Source organism: Mustela putorius, unplaced genomic scaffold (genome assembly GCF_011764305.1).
Source record: "Mustela putorius furo isolate JIRA1106 unplaced genomic scaffold, ASM1176430v1.1 tig00000785_pilon_pilon_pilon, whole genome shotgun sequence".
In the NCBI taxonomy this organism is placed as follows: Eukaryota; Metazoa; Chordata; class Mammalia; order Carnivora; family Mustelidae; genus Mustela; species Mustela putorius.
In genome coordinates, this window is record NW_025421480.1 from 11,757,075 (window position 1) to 11,774,682 (window position 17,608).

Consider the following 17,608-nt stretch of genomic DNA (forward strand, 5'->3'; position numbering starts at 1 on the left):
TTGGGGAATAGCAAAGTTTTTCAAGCTGCAAAAGCAAATAGCCTAAAACTATTCCCTGAAAACAATGATTTGGATTTTTTTCTTACTGTTATATCTTTTCTTTTCTACTTCCTTCCTTCAAGTTAGGGGTGTTTGATTTTATTTTTTTCTTAGGGGCAATAGAGCATGACTATATTTTTGTTTCTCTCAAGTAGATAATATTATGCTGTTTCTTTTGAAGCCTTAGTATGATTTAGTTAATGGGATAACAAAAATAATTTCATAGTGTAATCACTTTATAATGGTTATCTGGTTCTTTTTTTTTTATACTTCACCCCCTTTTCTAATTTGATAAATAACATTTTAGGTACCAGTGTACACAAGTACATATGTTAATTGTAATGAATTTGGAAGTTTTAGAATCAAAATTAAATCTGGGAGTTCTTTGACATGAAACCTGTTAAATCCAGAAGTGAAGTGCAGTATAAACGTCACATCAAAACCAAATGTTTGTGAGACATTGTATAATATTTATAACTGACTCCTTATTTCCTATTTTTATTTTCACTCTCTTATTGAAAACTATCGGGTCATCCTTTGGCATTCCAGCAGATTGTTTCTTCAGCGTACAGTCCTATACTTTAATATTCATAGCATGTTGACATCCTGAGAATTTTAATATATGTGGAACAAAGCTATACTGCATTCATCAACTAATACATACTTTTAATTTTGTGTACTGAAATGCTGAGTTTAATCCAGATCAGTTTCCAGATTTTCCTTTAAAGCCTTTCCCCGGAAATCACAATTCTAATAGTTTACCAGCAGGTGGCAGTCTACCATTAATGGATTTTACTGTCATCTTCCAGGTTGCCCTTCACTAACATTTGAAAAAAGCTGTCATCTGAAGAAGGGCTTTGTTTTAATTATTTGCATGAAAGAATTGTACTTTCAAGCTTTGTGAGTTGCAGAAGTGCTCTAGCATTATGGCATGCACTGAACAATGTGGAAAGTCTCTTCTGTTCTTTGGGCCTACTAATTTGTTTTATCAGTTGTGGGGGGAAACAAAACCAGCAGTGGCCTTCACTGAAAAGTAAAGCTAGTGTTGTAATGTAGATGATCATAAACCCAGAGAGTTACAGAACACAGTTAAGTCCGTGTTCTCCTAACCCCTTGCTTATAATATAAAGGAACTGGGACAAAAAATTGTAAATTACTGTTTATTTCAAGAGTGAATAGTGGTGCCACTGATAAAAACTGTTAAGTAGGTTTTCCTCCTCTTCTCAAAGTGTGGGTGCAATGCTAATATGCTAATATTTCAGTGCTTAAAAGTCACGAATCCATTAATACATGGGGACAGAGAGTATTAGTCATCTTCTGGTCTGCCCTTAGAAACACTGTAGGGTTGCAGTCATTCTCTCCCACATTTCCTCTGCCTTTCCGTTTTCCAACTCTAACCTTAGTATTATTGTCCAAGTAACTCTAAAGCATGTTAAGCTGCTGATGTTTGGTTAGAAAGTAAAGTTGTCATAAGATTGGATGAGAATGATCCAGTTCTGTTTAAACAGCATGCAGCCTCTACCCCGACCCCTCCTCCCTCCTGGGAATCCTTATCTTGTATTTGTCCTAAAAACATGATCCACCTGCCCTGTACTTTATAATATCAGCAGTGTATCTTTTCATCTTGTGGATGATGTGCCTTTATATTTTGAGAAAAATTTCCAGTAACAGATTCGATTTACATGGACAGAAACTTGAGCACATGCCAAACTAGCAGGGGGGCCATTATTCTGCTCTATAAATAAGTTTAAAAAAGAAACAACACACACACAGAAACCTGTGAATCAACATGTTTTGGTCTAATTGAGGGGAAAAGCAAGATAGATAAATTTTGAAATGCAAATGATCACCTTCTGTTATTGAAGTATAGTTTCTGCCAACTTTGCGATCTCAGATTTTAAAAAGTCATAGTCATTTTAACAGTGTGTACTACCAAGGATATCTGATGTTCACCAGTTTCTACAACAACATGAAGAACTTTTTTAAAAAGTTGCCACTTTTTTATGTTAAAGAAAACAAGTCCGTAACAAAAAGACAAAACCCATGGTGCTTTCTCTGTCTACATCTGTGAAAAAGCAGGCAAATAAATGGCCGCAGCTGCAGGCCGATCAAGAGGGTCTTGAGAATACGAATTCACTGATCAAACCCAGCCCTGTTTTCAAAGTCGAAGCCATTCCTTTTAGGTTCACTTTGTATCCTTAGATTACCTAGGATGATTCTCTAGAAAGGTTTTATTTTAAATAAACATCATTCATGGTAAATGGGTTCCTTTCATACCAGAGAAACACAGGACAGAGTTCAGGAAGAGAAAGAGCAAAGAAATAGACTCCCAAGTAGAAATAGGTTGTATAGCGTGACAATGTAAACATAATACTGTCTAGTTTCCACGTTAGGAAACTTTTAGATACTTTATTAAGAGACTTGTGGACAGGTTGCCCTATTTTTGGTGGTGAGCCGTTACAGAATAAAAACTAGAGTAAATTGATCATTCTTCTCTAGAGGACTTCTTTGTAGTTACTCTGATTTTGTTTTTTTTTTTTTTTTTAAAGATTTTATTTATTTTATTTGACAGAGATCACAAGTAAGCAGAGAGGCAGGCAGAGAGAGAGGAAGGGAAGCACGCCCCCCACCGAGCAGAGAGCCTGATGCGGGGCTCCATCTCAGGGCCCTGAGATCATAACCTGAGCTGAAGGCAGTGGCTTTAACCCACTGAGCCACCCAGGCACCCCTTTGATTTTATTTCTATATTTGTGTACACACACACGCGCACACACACACACACACACACACAGGATTTTATGTGCGCTATCATCATAACTATTCATTTATCATAACACAGAATAAATTTTTGTTATAGCATTAGGTGTAAATGAAGTGTAAATGAAGAATAAAGTGTCAAGAAAGTATTTTTTACCAGTATTTTTCCCCTTAACAGTCTTGACCCTTCATTATAAAAATGCAGCTAGAACCTGTAATAGCATATAAAGTACAAAAGACTATATTTGAAAGTTTAATAAGCAATCTAAGGCAAGTGAGTAAGATTGTTTACATGTTCATTATCATGCTAATATAATCACTTCAGTTTCTTACTCTGGTCTCCACAGGTTGATGCAGTATCCTCTCCCTGGGTGTCCTTCACCTTTATTTTCCACTCCATGATGAGCCTTTACAAATGCTTGAAATTTACATTGATATTTCTCATTGAATACTTTTCAGACTTTAGAATTTATAGGTGAATGTGTGTGTAATTGAAGAAGTCCAAACTGCTTTTTACTGCAGTCCGATCTCCACACTCCCAGATGTCAAATGACAGCTTTGCTTCCTCTCTTAGGCGATTTCACACTTGGAAACAGCTCACAGCTGACAGTGAAAAGTGAAACATAGAAAAATCATGCTGAAAACTATCGGCAAAATTCAGTTTTAGAGCATAACATTTATTTACTACCACCCTTTGCTCTTCTAGCCAGACTTTATCAAATAGTCCATGAATATATTTTTTGAGGGTAGTCTCTTCTGCCCTTTTTCATAAATGTATCTTACATGTTATTTGTTGCCTTTTTAAACATGGGGCTCCACGTGATAGTTTTGTATTTGATATATAGATCTAGGACTCAGCCCATGGATGATTTAAAATACCATGAGGATGTCATAAGTTTAAGATTTAGAATCATAAAGTAGAATTAAGAATTAACAACCTTCGGGGCACCTGGGTGGCTCAGTCATTAGCCGTCTGCCTTTGGCTCGGGTCATGGTCCCAGGGTCCTGGGATGGAGCCCTGCATTGGGCTCCCAGCTCAGCGGGAGGCCAGCTTCTCCCTCTCCCACCCCGCCCCTGCGTGTGTTCCCTCTCTCACTGTCTCTCTTTCTCTCTCTCTGTGTCAAATAAATAAAGTCTTAAAAAAAAAAATTACCAACCTTAAATTTTTTTCCATAACCATTAACTCATAGGTTGGCCTTGAGCATGTTAAGACTTTCTAAACCTTAAAAAAAAAGAAAAAGGCTTTCTAAACCTTAATTTACCACTAGTAAAACAGATTTGTTGAGTATAAAAAAAGATCACAACAGATATCAAATCACCTAATACCCTTCTTACACAAAATGTAGTCCAAATTCAAATTCATTTTATTAAGGCAAGAATCCCCCCCACCCCCTGCCAAGGATAAATACTGATTTCTTGTCTGCTGTTTAGTAGGGTGAAAATCATTATTTCACTTGAGGATTTTCTTTTCTTTTCTTTTTTTTTTTTTAAGATTTTTTATTTATTGTCAGGGAGAGAGAGTACACACAAGCAGGCAGAGAGGCAGGCAGAGAGAGAGGAGGAAGCAGGCTCCCTGCTGAGCAAGGAACCTGATGCGGGACTCCATTCCAGGACCCCAGGATCATGACCTGAGCCGAAGGCAGCGGCTTAACCAACTGAGCCACTCAGGCGTCCCTCACTTGAGGACTTTCAAAGTGTATGTGTATGTACACACACACTCACACTCACACACACACACACACACACACACACATTAACTTATTTGAGAGAGAGAAGGAGAGCACAAGTAGGCAGAGAGGCAGGCAGAGGGAGAGGGAGAAGCAGTCTCCTTGCTGAGCAGAGAGCCTTATTCGGGGCCCGATCTCAGGACCCTGGGATCATGACCCAAGCCCAAGGCAGATGCTTAACCAACTAAGCCACCCAGGCGCCCCTCCTAGTATATATTTTTACTCATTTATAGAGTATTTACATAATATATATGATGTGAAAATGAAGGATTTATGGATAGTATTTTCATTCGGAAGAGGAAAGCCAAGACACCTTTTGAGTAGGGTGAAATTTGATTGTCAAGATTCTCAAAAAACAAAATTGTTTAAAGAAGAATCATTTTGTATATGAGAATTTGGGGATCTTAGGTAACTTCACCAAACATGAGGGAATGCGAAGTTAAGAGGGAAACCATATGAATATAGATGTATATATATTTTTTAAAATTTTCTTTAAAGGTTTATTTATTTATTTATTTGAGAGAGAGAGACAGAGACAGAGACAGAGGGAACACAGGCAGGGGGTGATGGGAGAGGGATAAGCAGGCTTCCTACCTAGCAGGGAGCCTGATATGGGCCTCGGTCCTAGGACTCTGGGATCATGACCTGAGCCAAAGGCAGACACTTAACGACTGAGCCACCCAGGCACCCTAGATGTACATTTTGTCTTTTTTTTTTTTTAAGCTGTCCCACCTCCGGTCAGCCCGTATCTCCCCTCCACCCCTGTAGTTCTTAGATGTACATTTTGAAATAATAATGATATAGCCAGGAAATACGGATATATCTCTGGGGAGGCTTTAATTTTTCCCCCAAAGGAGAAAGAAGAAAAAAGCAAGAGGGAGCTATAGAAATAATTTTTAAAGAGTACAGTATTTGTGGTTAATATTTAAACATTATCTTTTAAACAGTAACTCTTTTGTTTGATTTACTCTTAAGCAAAACTTCACCAGTAACTCTCTTGTACATAGTGGATGCTCTAATGTTTTCCTTGAACAATTAGCAAGTACTTTTAGTCCTTTGCCTTTAGTTTTTATTGTCATAAAGATCAAATCTCTGTCTTCTTTGGGGGAACCAGTAACTTTTCCAGTTTGCCATAGAACAGTGAAAATTTTACACTGATGAATATTCCCTGATGTACTTTACCCCTGTCTTTTGATGAAGCTTGTGCCATGAGTATAGAGTCATATTAAGACAAGCAAAAGAGCTTGCAGTCAACCCAAATCTTACCTAGTCCAGGGAAGCCCCTCCTGACAGAAAGATTAAAGAGTTGCTTTATACTGTTTTGAAAAGTCTGGAACCTTGGGATCCCTCCCTAGGTAAGGTGTATTTTGGATCTCTCACAAATCCCCCCAGTGATGGGCCAGTCACCTTCACCTCTGCGTTAAGGTCACTCCATGTTGAAATAGACCCTTTCTGAAATCATACTTCTCATCAGGACAAAATATGATTTGTCTCCACTGATGGGAATGAGGCAGAATAATAGCAAAGTGTCCCATCCTTGTGATTTGGCACCTTAGAGGATAACATATTAGCTCTTCTCAGGAGAAGAAACTCTTCGGCTATTAGAACTAGAGAATTTTTAAGAGTCATTAGTAATGTTTTCATACGGAAGAGGTGAAGTACAAGATCTCTGTATGTTTCATAAGCTACCCGTTATACCGGGGGTGGGGGGTTACCTCAAACTTTAGATTATTAAGAGGATATTAGTTTTAACCTCTTATTTACTCAAAATGATTTTCTTTCTGATCTGGGACAGATTCTTTTTTTTAGAAGAGGAACACGAGACAAGATACTTGCAGTTTTAAGTAGTAGCTGCATTGTAATGCTTCTTGATGTTCAGGTCTAAGTTGATTTTTGGCAACTATTTGGTTACTTAGCCTCACTACCATATTATTGTAAAAAGGAAAATGGCTGTCTTTTACCTCTGATCTTTAATGCAGAAGAGATAATAGTCTTAAATATTACGTACCAGAGCTACTGGCTAGCTACTTTGACCAAAGCATCCGTTTCCATAGTATATAAAATTTTGTCAGTTTGTGTATGTGCTGCCGAAGTGAGCACAAAATTTTGTCAGTTTGCATCTCCATGAAGTAGCCAGGGCTTACTCCTTCTGAGCAATTATTCACAAATGCTTCCTTCAAATAAATGTTTAAAAATGCTAAGGTTTTAAAAAATTGATGACAAAGCAAATGGGATTCCTTAAGCTCCTTTAATAGCAGTGCATGGAGCTCGGGCTGCCTAACACGGCGACAGCGGTGCGGGGTGGGTTGGGGGGGGAGCTGCGTCTGTCATTTTCACAATTTTCAGTTAGCCTTTTTCTCATCAATCAACTTTAATGGCTTTGGTTGGGTAACAGTGTGACACCCGATGGCTATTCAGAATGGAGTTGTTGTGATATGATCAATGGAAAATGGAGCATGCTGTTGGTTGTTTTTTTTTTTCCTACTAGAAATGCAGGGTGGGAGAGTAAGCAAGATTGTATAGAGCTCAGAATTATAATTGTAATCAGTCAACCAGAAGTCATCTGGTAGTTATCCATTTCTCATTTTAAATCACAAGAAATATAGTAATGATACCTATAAACTCCCTTGAACAGGTAATTCTTGGTTCTGGAATGCTGAATCAAGTTAAATCAAGGAGTTTAGTGCAACTTATGCAGATAAGTGCAGGAAAGCTCAGAATATGGTTGCCAGGTCATCCCCGCAATGAGAAACTCCAAGCTAGGTAGCGAGAAAAAAGCAGATTTAAGTATTTGGTCAAGCCCAACTTGAATTCTCTGAGTGCAGTGTGTCCTTATGTCCAAGTCCCCACAATACAGCTGGCCCAGGGTTTCAGGTAATTAAAGTGCTTGAAAAACCACTGGATTAATAAGGTGGTGGCAGGCAGCAAGGCTAGAGCCTGGGTTGAACCAAGAAAACAAGTGTGTGAAAGGTAGAGGCGCACACTTCTCCCATCGCCCTGTGGTGCAGTGAAGTGTGGAGCTCTGGCTGCTGCACGCTTCTCTCTGGAAAGTGCTAGCCTCTGTCATCGGCCCTCTCTGGATAATACTCTAATGGATGAGAGGAATGTGATACTGATAATTTTTAAGTAGTTCATGCACGCTACTCAACAAATAAGGCGTTTGAGTACAGAATTGGAGGATTTTATGGAATGGGGAATGGAGGAGTAGGCAGCCAGCATTTTCTAAAGTAGGATCAAATACGGAGAGAGGGGAGCAAAGTGCTAATTCCAGGCTCTAGTTAGTTTATCACTCTGAGAATTTTATGGAATGGGGAATGGAGGAGTAGGCAGCCAGCATTTTCTAAAGTAGGATCAAATACGGAGAGAGGGGAGCAAAGTGCTAATTCCAGGCTCTAGTTAGTTTATCACTCTGAGAATTAAGATCTGCCTAAGAGATGTGAGACCTTGGGCAAGTACATTTCTTCTGTCCAAATGATTTCATTTAAAATACACGTTCTCTTGAACACTTGTGTACCTTCAGACTTTGAAACTTTAAATGTCTCAACTTTGATTATTTAGTTTATAGGTATTAGAGAAACAGATCATCCCTGGACTTAAAGTGAAATTTTATTCTCCTAGTTGATATGACTTTTAGTTTTGCTTTTAGTTGCGACATTTTGGGGAAACTTTTCAAAAAATTGTCTCTACATCTAAAATAATTCCCTTGGGAAACTAAGAGGTATAGTTGTCCTCCAGTTTACTTAAGTGAGGTTTTTTGGGGGGACATTAAGAGAATACTAACATACTGATTATCTCACCAAACTAGGAGCCCGGTATCTTAGGCAGTTTATGCACTGGTAACACCTTTCACGGGACTGGGTGCCTGGACTGCCACATTGAACAGGGGCACGGCAAACCCCAAGTCACCTCCCTGTCCTGTCTTCTTCCTGCTCCTGGGGCTTGTCAGCTTTTTCCTTTGCAACACGCTGTCCCCTCAGAACAAACCGAGGCAGTCACTGCACTCTGCAGAGGGGAGCCCTGGAAGGCGCCCACCGCACCCCGATCTTTAAGCCAGCAGCATCACTTGGCTGGACTACTGCCCTCATCAACTGACTGACCTCCCTTCTCACCTGACTTCAGTCTGCGTTTCATCCAGCAGCCAGGGTGTGCTTTAGATCATGTTTGGAACTTTCTAGCCTAACACATATAAAAGTGTGAAAGGACTTGACATAGATCTCTATGTTTGATGGGACTTAAGGAAGATGAATGCAATGAGGCTTTTGTAGATGCTCTGAATCCTGGAATGAACTGTGCTACAGAACACAAGATGGATATATTTATTCAACAAACACTTATTAAGTGCCTCCTGTGCCTAGGAGCTAGAAATAAAAGACATAATTGGTATAGGATTGACAGTTGATTTTGAAAACTTACGTAAAAAAAATAAAAGAGCGAGAGACTACCCAAACAGAAGACATATACAATTGGTTACCTAGAATGTCAATAGACCTTTATTGGTGAATAGTTGCATTTATAGAATAGTAATTTACCACACCAATAAAAGATGTGCTTAGCTGTTTCTCTACTCAATATTTAGTTCCATATATTGTTGGATTAAAAAAAAATTCTTTCTTCTGTGTTTCTTTCTCTTTGTTCTTTAGTCATCAGCTGTAGTGGAAGACTAATGCTCAGCCCCTGCATAGAAAATCTTTATACACAGCAAGAACTGGTGAGAGAAATTGACTAGAATTTTGTAATTCTAGTCCCTTTCAATTAGCAACAGATGCTGCAGGGAAAGACTGTCTGGAGGAACACAGTACTAATGTTTGCATGCTCTAGCTGACATGGAATGCTCATTGCAGAAGAAACATGTTCTTTTCCTTGGTCCAAGTATGTCACTAATGATAGACCAGATTTTTTTTCCATTTTTTTTTTCTTTTTTCTATTCCTATCTAACTAAGGCCATGGTGGCTTAATTCTTATATTGTTTTATTCAGCAAAGATCTCTCTTTTTTTCTAAAAGCTAATGTTTTTGTGTTACTTATGCTTTTTTCCCAGAAGCAAGAATTGCAATCCTTAAAGTCAGATACCTAAAATCAATTTTTTAAAAACTCAAAAACTCTGTGGCATTAGAAAACTGTATCTCCTCTTCTCTCCCAAAGTATACTTACTACAGATTATCATTTTAATTTATTGCATAGATCTGTGCCTTTAGAATTGTTCCATCATTTCGATATTTGGATAAAGTGCTGTATCATTTCTGTGACAAATTCTTCTACCATCTAAATGTTGGTTTAATTTGACTATTACATAAATCCTTTATTTGCAACAATTGTTGCCATTTCATTGAGTTTTATATGCTCTCTTAATAGTTCCACAGTTACTAGAACTTTGAGAATGAAAAGAAATGAGGCTTCTAAGATTCTATTTATTAAAAAGGTATTAAAACAGTTTGGGAGAAATATTTAAAAACTTGTTCTAAATGAAAATAGAGTTTCTCTATATTTGAAATTCTCTTCTAAGAAAATTCTGAACTTACTTTATTTCCTATCATATCCTATGAGGAAGATAGCAGCAACAAAGCATACTGCCAGAGAGAGGTTATGGAATTGTCTGGAGATTTTTGCAATTGGGCAGCTGTGCGGTTAGGAAGGGTTAGGGGGAAGGATGAGATGGACCCTGTGTGCGTCTCCCTTGGTGAAAAACCAGGGAACAGAGTCAAGTGGTGTCATCAGTCTGAAACCGTGTCTTATCAAATCCATCCATCAAAGAACTAAACGTAGACTTTCAGATTCCCTTATTTATCAAGCAATACAGTAGTGACAAACTCTTAAAGAAAAGTAAATTCTGAATTTGGGATGTTGAGGGTACCAAATTGCCTAAAATGTAAGATCATTCGTCTTTGTCAAGCTTTGTGGAAAGGTTAGTCTTTATGTAAAACTCGAGTTTAACAAGCATTTTCTAGCTTTTTCAGTTCTGTAGTTTCCAGTGCAGTATTGTTATATTTGGTTAGTTTTGAGTCATGTCTCTGGCAAACCCATGGTTTAAACTGCATAATTAGTCCCAAGGGGCCGTGTGCCTGTTCTTAAGTATATGTCGTGATTTCGGTAATACTGGGGACCGCATGGTCTCTCCAAGTTCCTAAAAGAGAGTGTATACTTCTGTTCCTTCACTTTTCATGTAGGTGTTGGACGTTTTATGATTTCTTAAGTCCAAGCTTTCTGCTTTTTTGCTCCTGTATTTTCAGGAGTGATGATTATTATAGCTACAGTTTTGGGGTCAGGTTAGCATTATTATTTTTGACTATAAGAGGGAGACTTAGTAAATTGATTATCATAAGGACTGTAAAACTCTCTTATTCTATGTTTTTGCAAACCCTTTGACAGTATGGGTTACCAAGGCAGCATTATTTTTCTGAAAAATATCTTGGCTTGTTGAAGAGTGTTCTATGAGGTGTTAAACATGAGTAAAACAAAGGTAGGCAAAGCACATTTTATGTTGTGATATCTTTATTGTTTTATTGAAACATGTTTATTCACTTGTGAAATATGATGGTTTGAATCATTAGTATGAATCAGTAAGGTCCTATATGGTGTTAAGAATGTTAGAATTGATAGTGCTAAAATATGAATTCGAGAATTTTACTAAACTGTTCTCACATATTTGATGTCATTAAAAATTTTTGGATGGATTGAAATCTTATCTGGGGCCAGTTCTGTGTCTCCATTACATTAAAAGATGATAATGATTAGATTGACACTGATTCATTTTGTTTATCACCAGCTCTGTTAGGGAAATGGAGTAGTGCTGTGGATAGAAAGGAGAAAAAGGAAGTTTGAGGAACGTTAATCATTTTAGCATAGTCCTATTCTTTGGGGATGGTAGGTAATGGAGGGAGAAGTTGTTTTGAGAAAGGCTCAGGAGTGCTTTTGAAAACACTTTCAGGATCGTAAAACTACAGGTAGAAAGAATGGTAGAGATCTGGCTTCCCTCATTTTCAGAGTAAGCTTAGTATGACGTACTCAGCCAGGGTCAAACGGTAGCGTGTCCAGAGCCCTGTCCATATGTTTCTTTGATTCAAAGACAAAAATCCAGGATTCTTTGATAATACCATCTCTTTTTGCGTTTTGTGGGAATAGCCTTGAGAATTTGTTTTTTTTCTCAGGGAATAGTTCATTTTTCCCCTCCATCACTTTAATGCCTATACTATAGGAAGTATTGCTGCATTTGTGGAGAATAGAGATAATATTTTGCCACCTGGCAATGCAAATACAGAGTAGAACAGCGAGGGAAGAGCATGTAGAAGCTATACACAGTGGTTTTTGTAGGAAAAATATGAAAATCGCCAAAACAGTGGTAAATTTATCCTTTGAAATATTTTTCTTTTTTTTCAGATTTAAAAAATTCAAGATAGGAGTTTAATGGGATTTCTTAGCTTTACTGTGTTACACTTTTAAAATAGTCTCACAGATTTATTTGGTATTTCTTCATATTCTCTGCTTTTGACATTAGATACATATACGTGTGGTAGTCGTCTTGTTGCTTTATGTATAAATCAGTACTCTTGGTTTATGCGTCAAATTTTTGTATAGGTTTTGCAAGTAAAGCAGTTTTAAACAGTTGTTTTGGCAGTCATACAGCCTCACACTTCTTGTTGGCAGTTCAGAGTCTATCTGTTTTTTAAGTAAGCTCCAACCCTAGTGCGGAGCCCAATGTGGGGCTTGGTTGTGATCAAGACCTGAGCCGAGACTGAGTCGGACGCATAATCAGTTGAGCAACTCAGGAGCCCCATATTATTACTTTTTAATATAAGAATGATTAGTCCTTAAACAGTTTAAAGAGACAGCCCAAATCCTTCATTCTGGTTATTAAAAGAAAAAGGAAATTCTGTTTGAAAATCCTAAAGAAGAAATTCCACAAGTACTTACTCCAGTTGTAACATTTTTTTTTAAAGATTTTACTTATTTATTTGATAGAGAGAGATCACAAGTAGATGGAGAGGCAGGCAGAGAGAGAGAGAGAGAGAGAGATGGAAGCAGGCTCCCTGCTGAGCAGAGAGCCTGATGCGGGACTCGATCCCAGGACCCTGAGATCATGACCTGAGCCGAAGGCAGCAACTTAACCCACTGAGCCACCCAGGCGCCCTCCATTTGTAACATTAAAATTTTTTTTTAAAGGTTTTATTTATTTATTTGACAGAGAGAGAGACAGAGATCATAAGCAGGCAGAAAGGCAGGCAGAGGCAGAGAGAGAAGCAGGCTCCCCGCCGAGTAAGGAGCCCGATGCGGGGCTCGATCCCAGGACCCTGATCATGACCTGAGCCGAAGGCAGTGGCTCAACCCACTGAGCCACCCAGGCGCCCCGAGTTGTAACATTTAAATCTCCTAGCCATTAAGAAGTCCCTCTTTCTGTCTTACCTAAATACAAACTCTTTGTTGTATTTTTGAGTCATCTGTGAAAATCAAGTTGGTCAGTTGGTCATGATGTCAGTTTCACATTAATTAAGGAATCCCTGCTTAATATAAAGTCATTTTCAAAAGCTTTAAGCTGCATTCTAAGAGGATGGCTCCAAAACATGTTTAGTGTCTTTTTCCCAGATTTTTGTAAAAAAAAAAAAATAAATAAAAATAAAAATCACCTTTTCAGAGGTATTCTCTTCCTTTACCAGCCCAATCAGAATAAAGATGGCATTCAGCCTAGGCACCTTAGTACTTTCAGAAGCAGTTTTTCTTAGATTAGGATCAACAGTCCCTTTCGGCCTGAGTACCATCAGAAAGTGTAAGCAAGTGACATCTAAGAAGAGGGAAGAAAGAGAAAGTCGGGAGAGGAAAAGAAGCTGGCTGTCGCTGGAAAAAAAGATGAGGGGAAGATCAAGGAAAGATGGAAAGAGAAATGAGGAGCACCAGAAGTAGACTGAAGTCCGAAGTGCTAGAGAAAAACCCACAGTGATGTTGGATGCTGGTCGGTGCTTCCTGGAGCAGAGAGCAAGCCGCGGGCGGAGGGAGACACCATTGGCTATAGGGCCTACTTGGTCCTCTTGATACTGCCTGGGTTGCCTCCCTCACACTGGGGCCCAGCCACATTCGAAGCAGTATGTTGGTCATTATCTACCTGTTAAGGACTCTGGCAGAAGACTGTGAGGGCTTTTAGAACAGCATAGAACCAATGAACCTGTTCCTTGGACTCTTTTGTTGAGCCATTTCACAGAAACCAGTGACGAAGTACACGTTGTCTATCTCATGAAGTGCCTCAGACTTTTCTACCCAAGTAGAGGTGTAGGGGTGTCGAGGTGATACGAAATGGGTACCCTAGGGGACAAGTGAAATGTCATCCTGAAGTTTCTCAGAATTCTTTTTATCTTGTAAATCTAGGCAAATTGTGTATTCTGGCCCGTAATAGATCTGAGTTTCCTTTGCTAGCAAAACATTGTCCCACTCCCTCTCACAAGTATGAAAATCTTTGATGCCCAGGAAGATGGACTGTGCTTATCTGGTAGCTTTAAGGACCACCCAGCCATCACCCCCCTCCCCACCCCACCCCAGGGCCACAGTGATAAACGTCACCCCGTGCTGGTTCCCAGCAGTGAATACTGGAGAATGGGCATAACATGTAGCCTTGGATGGGCTGGGCTGCACCCGCAATGACACCTTGGATCTTTTGCTGAGTAAAACGATGCCTTTATAGATTATGTTGGCCACTGATTGTATTACATAGCCTTCTCTCAGCAGCCCTCTGCTCAAATCTAATAGGAAACTCTGAGTATGGCTCTAGTCTAGAGCTCCTCAGAGCATGTTTTTAGACCCTATAAAACCATCTAATAACTTTTCACAATTTTCTTTGGGTTGATGGGTCAAATGTTCCTCTTTCTTGGGCACAAACATGATATTCTTTCCCCTCCAAAGGCATCCTACCTAAGTAGGTTCTCCATAAGGTTGCTTGGAAATTTTAAAATATCATGTAAAATGTTAAATAGTTCTTGACAAAGAGTAAGCTATCAATAAATGTTAGCTCTGACTTACTGTTGGAACTGTCATTGCAATGCATACCTTCTGTGAGCAGAACAGCCGTCATACGTGGAGAGTGAGACTTCATGCTGGTCAGTCATTTTGGGTCTTGAGCTGTAAGCTGATACCTCCTTCATAAAACCAAGAAGTATATATGTATTACTATATGATTAACGAAAATTGAATAGCAAATTCTTGAGCAAAAAGTTATTAAAAAAAAAAAAAACCATTAACTATGCTAGCAGGAAAACTTGAACTTGGTTTCCCATAATTTAGCGGTGTGGCCGGCTAATGGAGTTCCGTGGAGGAACAGGGACTAGCACTGTGCCCAGTTTGCGCTGCTTATGTATGTTGGTTGAATGAATAAGATGGGTTGAGACCTGAATATACACATGCCCAAATAAGCGAGGCATTTAAACATTATTTAATGCTCAGTGAGAAGCCATTTCAGAATTTTGAACAGGGAAATGATGTAATCCATTGCTTGCTTTAGACTGGACGGAAATGTTCAAGAAGTTATATTTGAGGACTGGACTATGGTCAGTTTTTTTTTACTTTTTTGAAGCTTCTAAGAACTTAGACTCTTCCTAAAGTTTTTAGAGCATATTTTTGAAGGTGACAGTGCCTCTCTATGGGGAGGTTGAGAAGGTGGTGGGGGCAGTGAATTTGAACCTGGGAAGGACAGCATAAGTACTTTGAATGAGAGCTCCCAAAGAGTTGTCCTTCAGGAGAATCACTATTTTAGGAAATCCTTGAGTATCAAAATCATAGAACTTAGAGCTAAAGTTAACCAAGAGGCCCTCGGATGTAACCCGCTTGCAGCCTTCCGTTATACATGAGATCGAGTAGATTCCTCAGGGCCCTTCACCCAGGCCTCTTGATTTCCAGTCTGTGTTGCGCTTTCTCATATGTAATACATTTACGCTGCGGAGAAAGGGTGGAGGCGGATTCTTAGGGAGGATTGGCCAGCATAGCTTCACCTTCCTGCTCCAGCACACCCGAATGTTTTCATGTTTTCTTGCTATCTGTTCAAAATGCACCGCTTAGCTATTCATGTAGGTTCCTAAGTATAGGGATGGAAATAAACATGTTATCCCCTCAGAGGCAAATCACTAAAACATTTTGTCATTTTTTTCCCACCAGTCTTTTTTAAAAATACATACTTCTAAAATTAGAATTCTCTTGTTTTATGCCTTGTTTTTTAATATCCATTTACTTACATACTTAAACTTTATATGAGTACATCATTTAAAATGCTTATGTAGTAATATTCCATCATACTGATGTGTGTGTGTATGCATACACACACACACCAATATATTTACAATGTGTATATAATTAAATCTCTGTTGTTAGATCTCAGTTTTTCAAACAAGGTGCTGCTTTATAAATGCAAATGACATCAACAGGCTTAGGAGACTTTTAGTCATTCACACAGTAGTTTGAGTGGTTAAGATCTATGTTTTCTTTTTACCACCTGGTTGAGAGCAGCTCATTAGAGAATGGAGGTTGTGATTTGACCCCGAGTGCATCCCGGGAAGAAAGACTGGGTAGGGGCTGGTGTGGAGAGAAGCGCTTCTTCATAGGCCGCTTGAGTTCCAGAAGAGGGTAGGTGCCAGGATCTGGAAGATAATATCGAATAGGAGGAATTTCAGTGTTTCCATAGGAAGGGCTCTGTTTTCTTTTTCTGGTCCACCTGACCTTTGCACCAAGGCTTAAACCTCAAGCTCTTTTCTGAGTTTTATGGTTCTTCTATGCAGTACTTGTACGAAGTATTGGTTAAAAGGCTGAGCACGTGAGCACCACTTCAGTTATTTCCAATTTCTGACCTAATTCCTTCAAAACTTTTGAGCTTTATTTGTATGAGTTGTGGATTACCCTCCACCCAAATATTGAGTGTGTGGTGTCAGCCAAATGGAAGTGAAGGGTTAGACATTGACAGGCTTAGCGACTAATCGAATGCCGTTAGGGAAGAACAGGAAAGCATCAAACAGACGTAGGGGCTAAAAGCCTCAGAAGTGGTAAAATGAGGAGTGTTGCTGATTTGCGGAGAAACCTGGAAAATGACACCTGAAAACTCATTGCATTTCGGGAACTCAGGCTGGTGAAAGATAGGGCTAACGCAGATAAGACTGTAATTTGTAGATATTCTAAACACTCTTATCTTATCCAGTAGTTTCAGTTAGGGCTTAAAACAATGTATCTGTACTTCTAAATATCAAAATGGGTAAATTTGCATTTCACATGCTCCTCCTTTAGTTGAAAACGATTATATAGGAGAGAGGTGGTATTATAAATCAGGTTTTAGTTCTGCTGCTGATTTACTGTATGACATTGGACAAGGCATTTCACTTCTGCCTCTAATCTGTAATTAAAAGGATAATTACTGGTTTAAATAATTTTTGAAGTTCCTTCTGAACCTAGAGTCTTTATTTCTAAAACAAAAAATGACCCAAGGTAGCATTGGCTGTACTTTCTTGAATTTGAAAAATTAAGCAAAATGCTGATCTGGTAGATTCATAGAACTTTTAAGTGTAGCTTCTTGAAGGTGTCCCTCTATCAACTAAAGAACAAATGTCTCGGTTTAATATATGACTGCATAAAAAAAAAAAAATGCAACCACAGTAGGTGACCAAAGGGGATAAGTAACTTTCAGGAATTTTGAAAGCCCAGTAGTATTTAGTATATGCTCTCTCAGCATTAAAAAGGTCACCTTGCTAATACATGTTAATTTTGAAAGTTGGATTGACCTTTGGAATTTTAATATCAACCTTTTTTGGTGTGTTTAGAGGTTGGAGCAATCACAGAAGAAACAGAAGCCTGTGATTGGTGGAGTTTGGGTGCTGTCCTCTTTGAACTTCTCACTGGCAAGGTAAGCAGTGACCTGGACGTTTAATAAGTTTACCCAGATGCTACCTTGATTTCAAATTGAGAACATTTAGCCTTTGCCTTTAGTTTTTAGATCAGGGACTAAATAGGAAAACCTTTGATTTTTTTTTTCTTTTTTTAAGGCAGAAAAAGGCAAGTTTATCTAGATTCCAGATGTTTTTAAAAAAAAAAGTATTACATTGAATAATAAAATTCTGTTATGTCATAATGTTA

At 38.7% G+C, this 17,608-nt stretch overlaps 1 protein-coding gene across 11 annotated transcripts in view; it reads left to right on the forward strand.

Moving 5' to 3' along the window:
* The window catches only part of RPS6KC1 (ribosomal protein S6 kinase C1), a 173,514-nt gene that overhangs the window by 143,261 nt on the left and 12,645 nt on the right, over positions 1-17,608 (forward strand). For 9 of the 11 annotated variants that reach the window (XR_006608016.1, XM_013049201.2, XM_045084717.1 and 6 more), the window contains one exon: positions 17,296-17,378. Coding sequence is in view for 8 of the 11 variants with exons in the window: in XM_013049201.2 (XP_012904655.1) it covers positions 17,296-17,378 (83 nt within the window). In the remaining 3 variants the exon portion in view is untranslated. Of the gene's footprint in view, positions 1-9,163; positions 9,232-17,295; positions 17,379-17,608 lie in introns of all 11 variants that reach the window. The other 2 variants (XR_006608017.1, XR_006608018.1) reach the window with 1 other exon arrangement.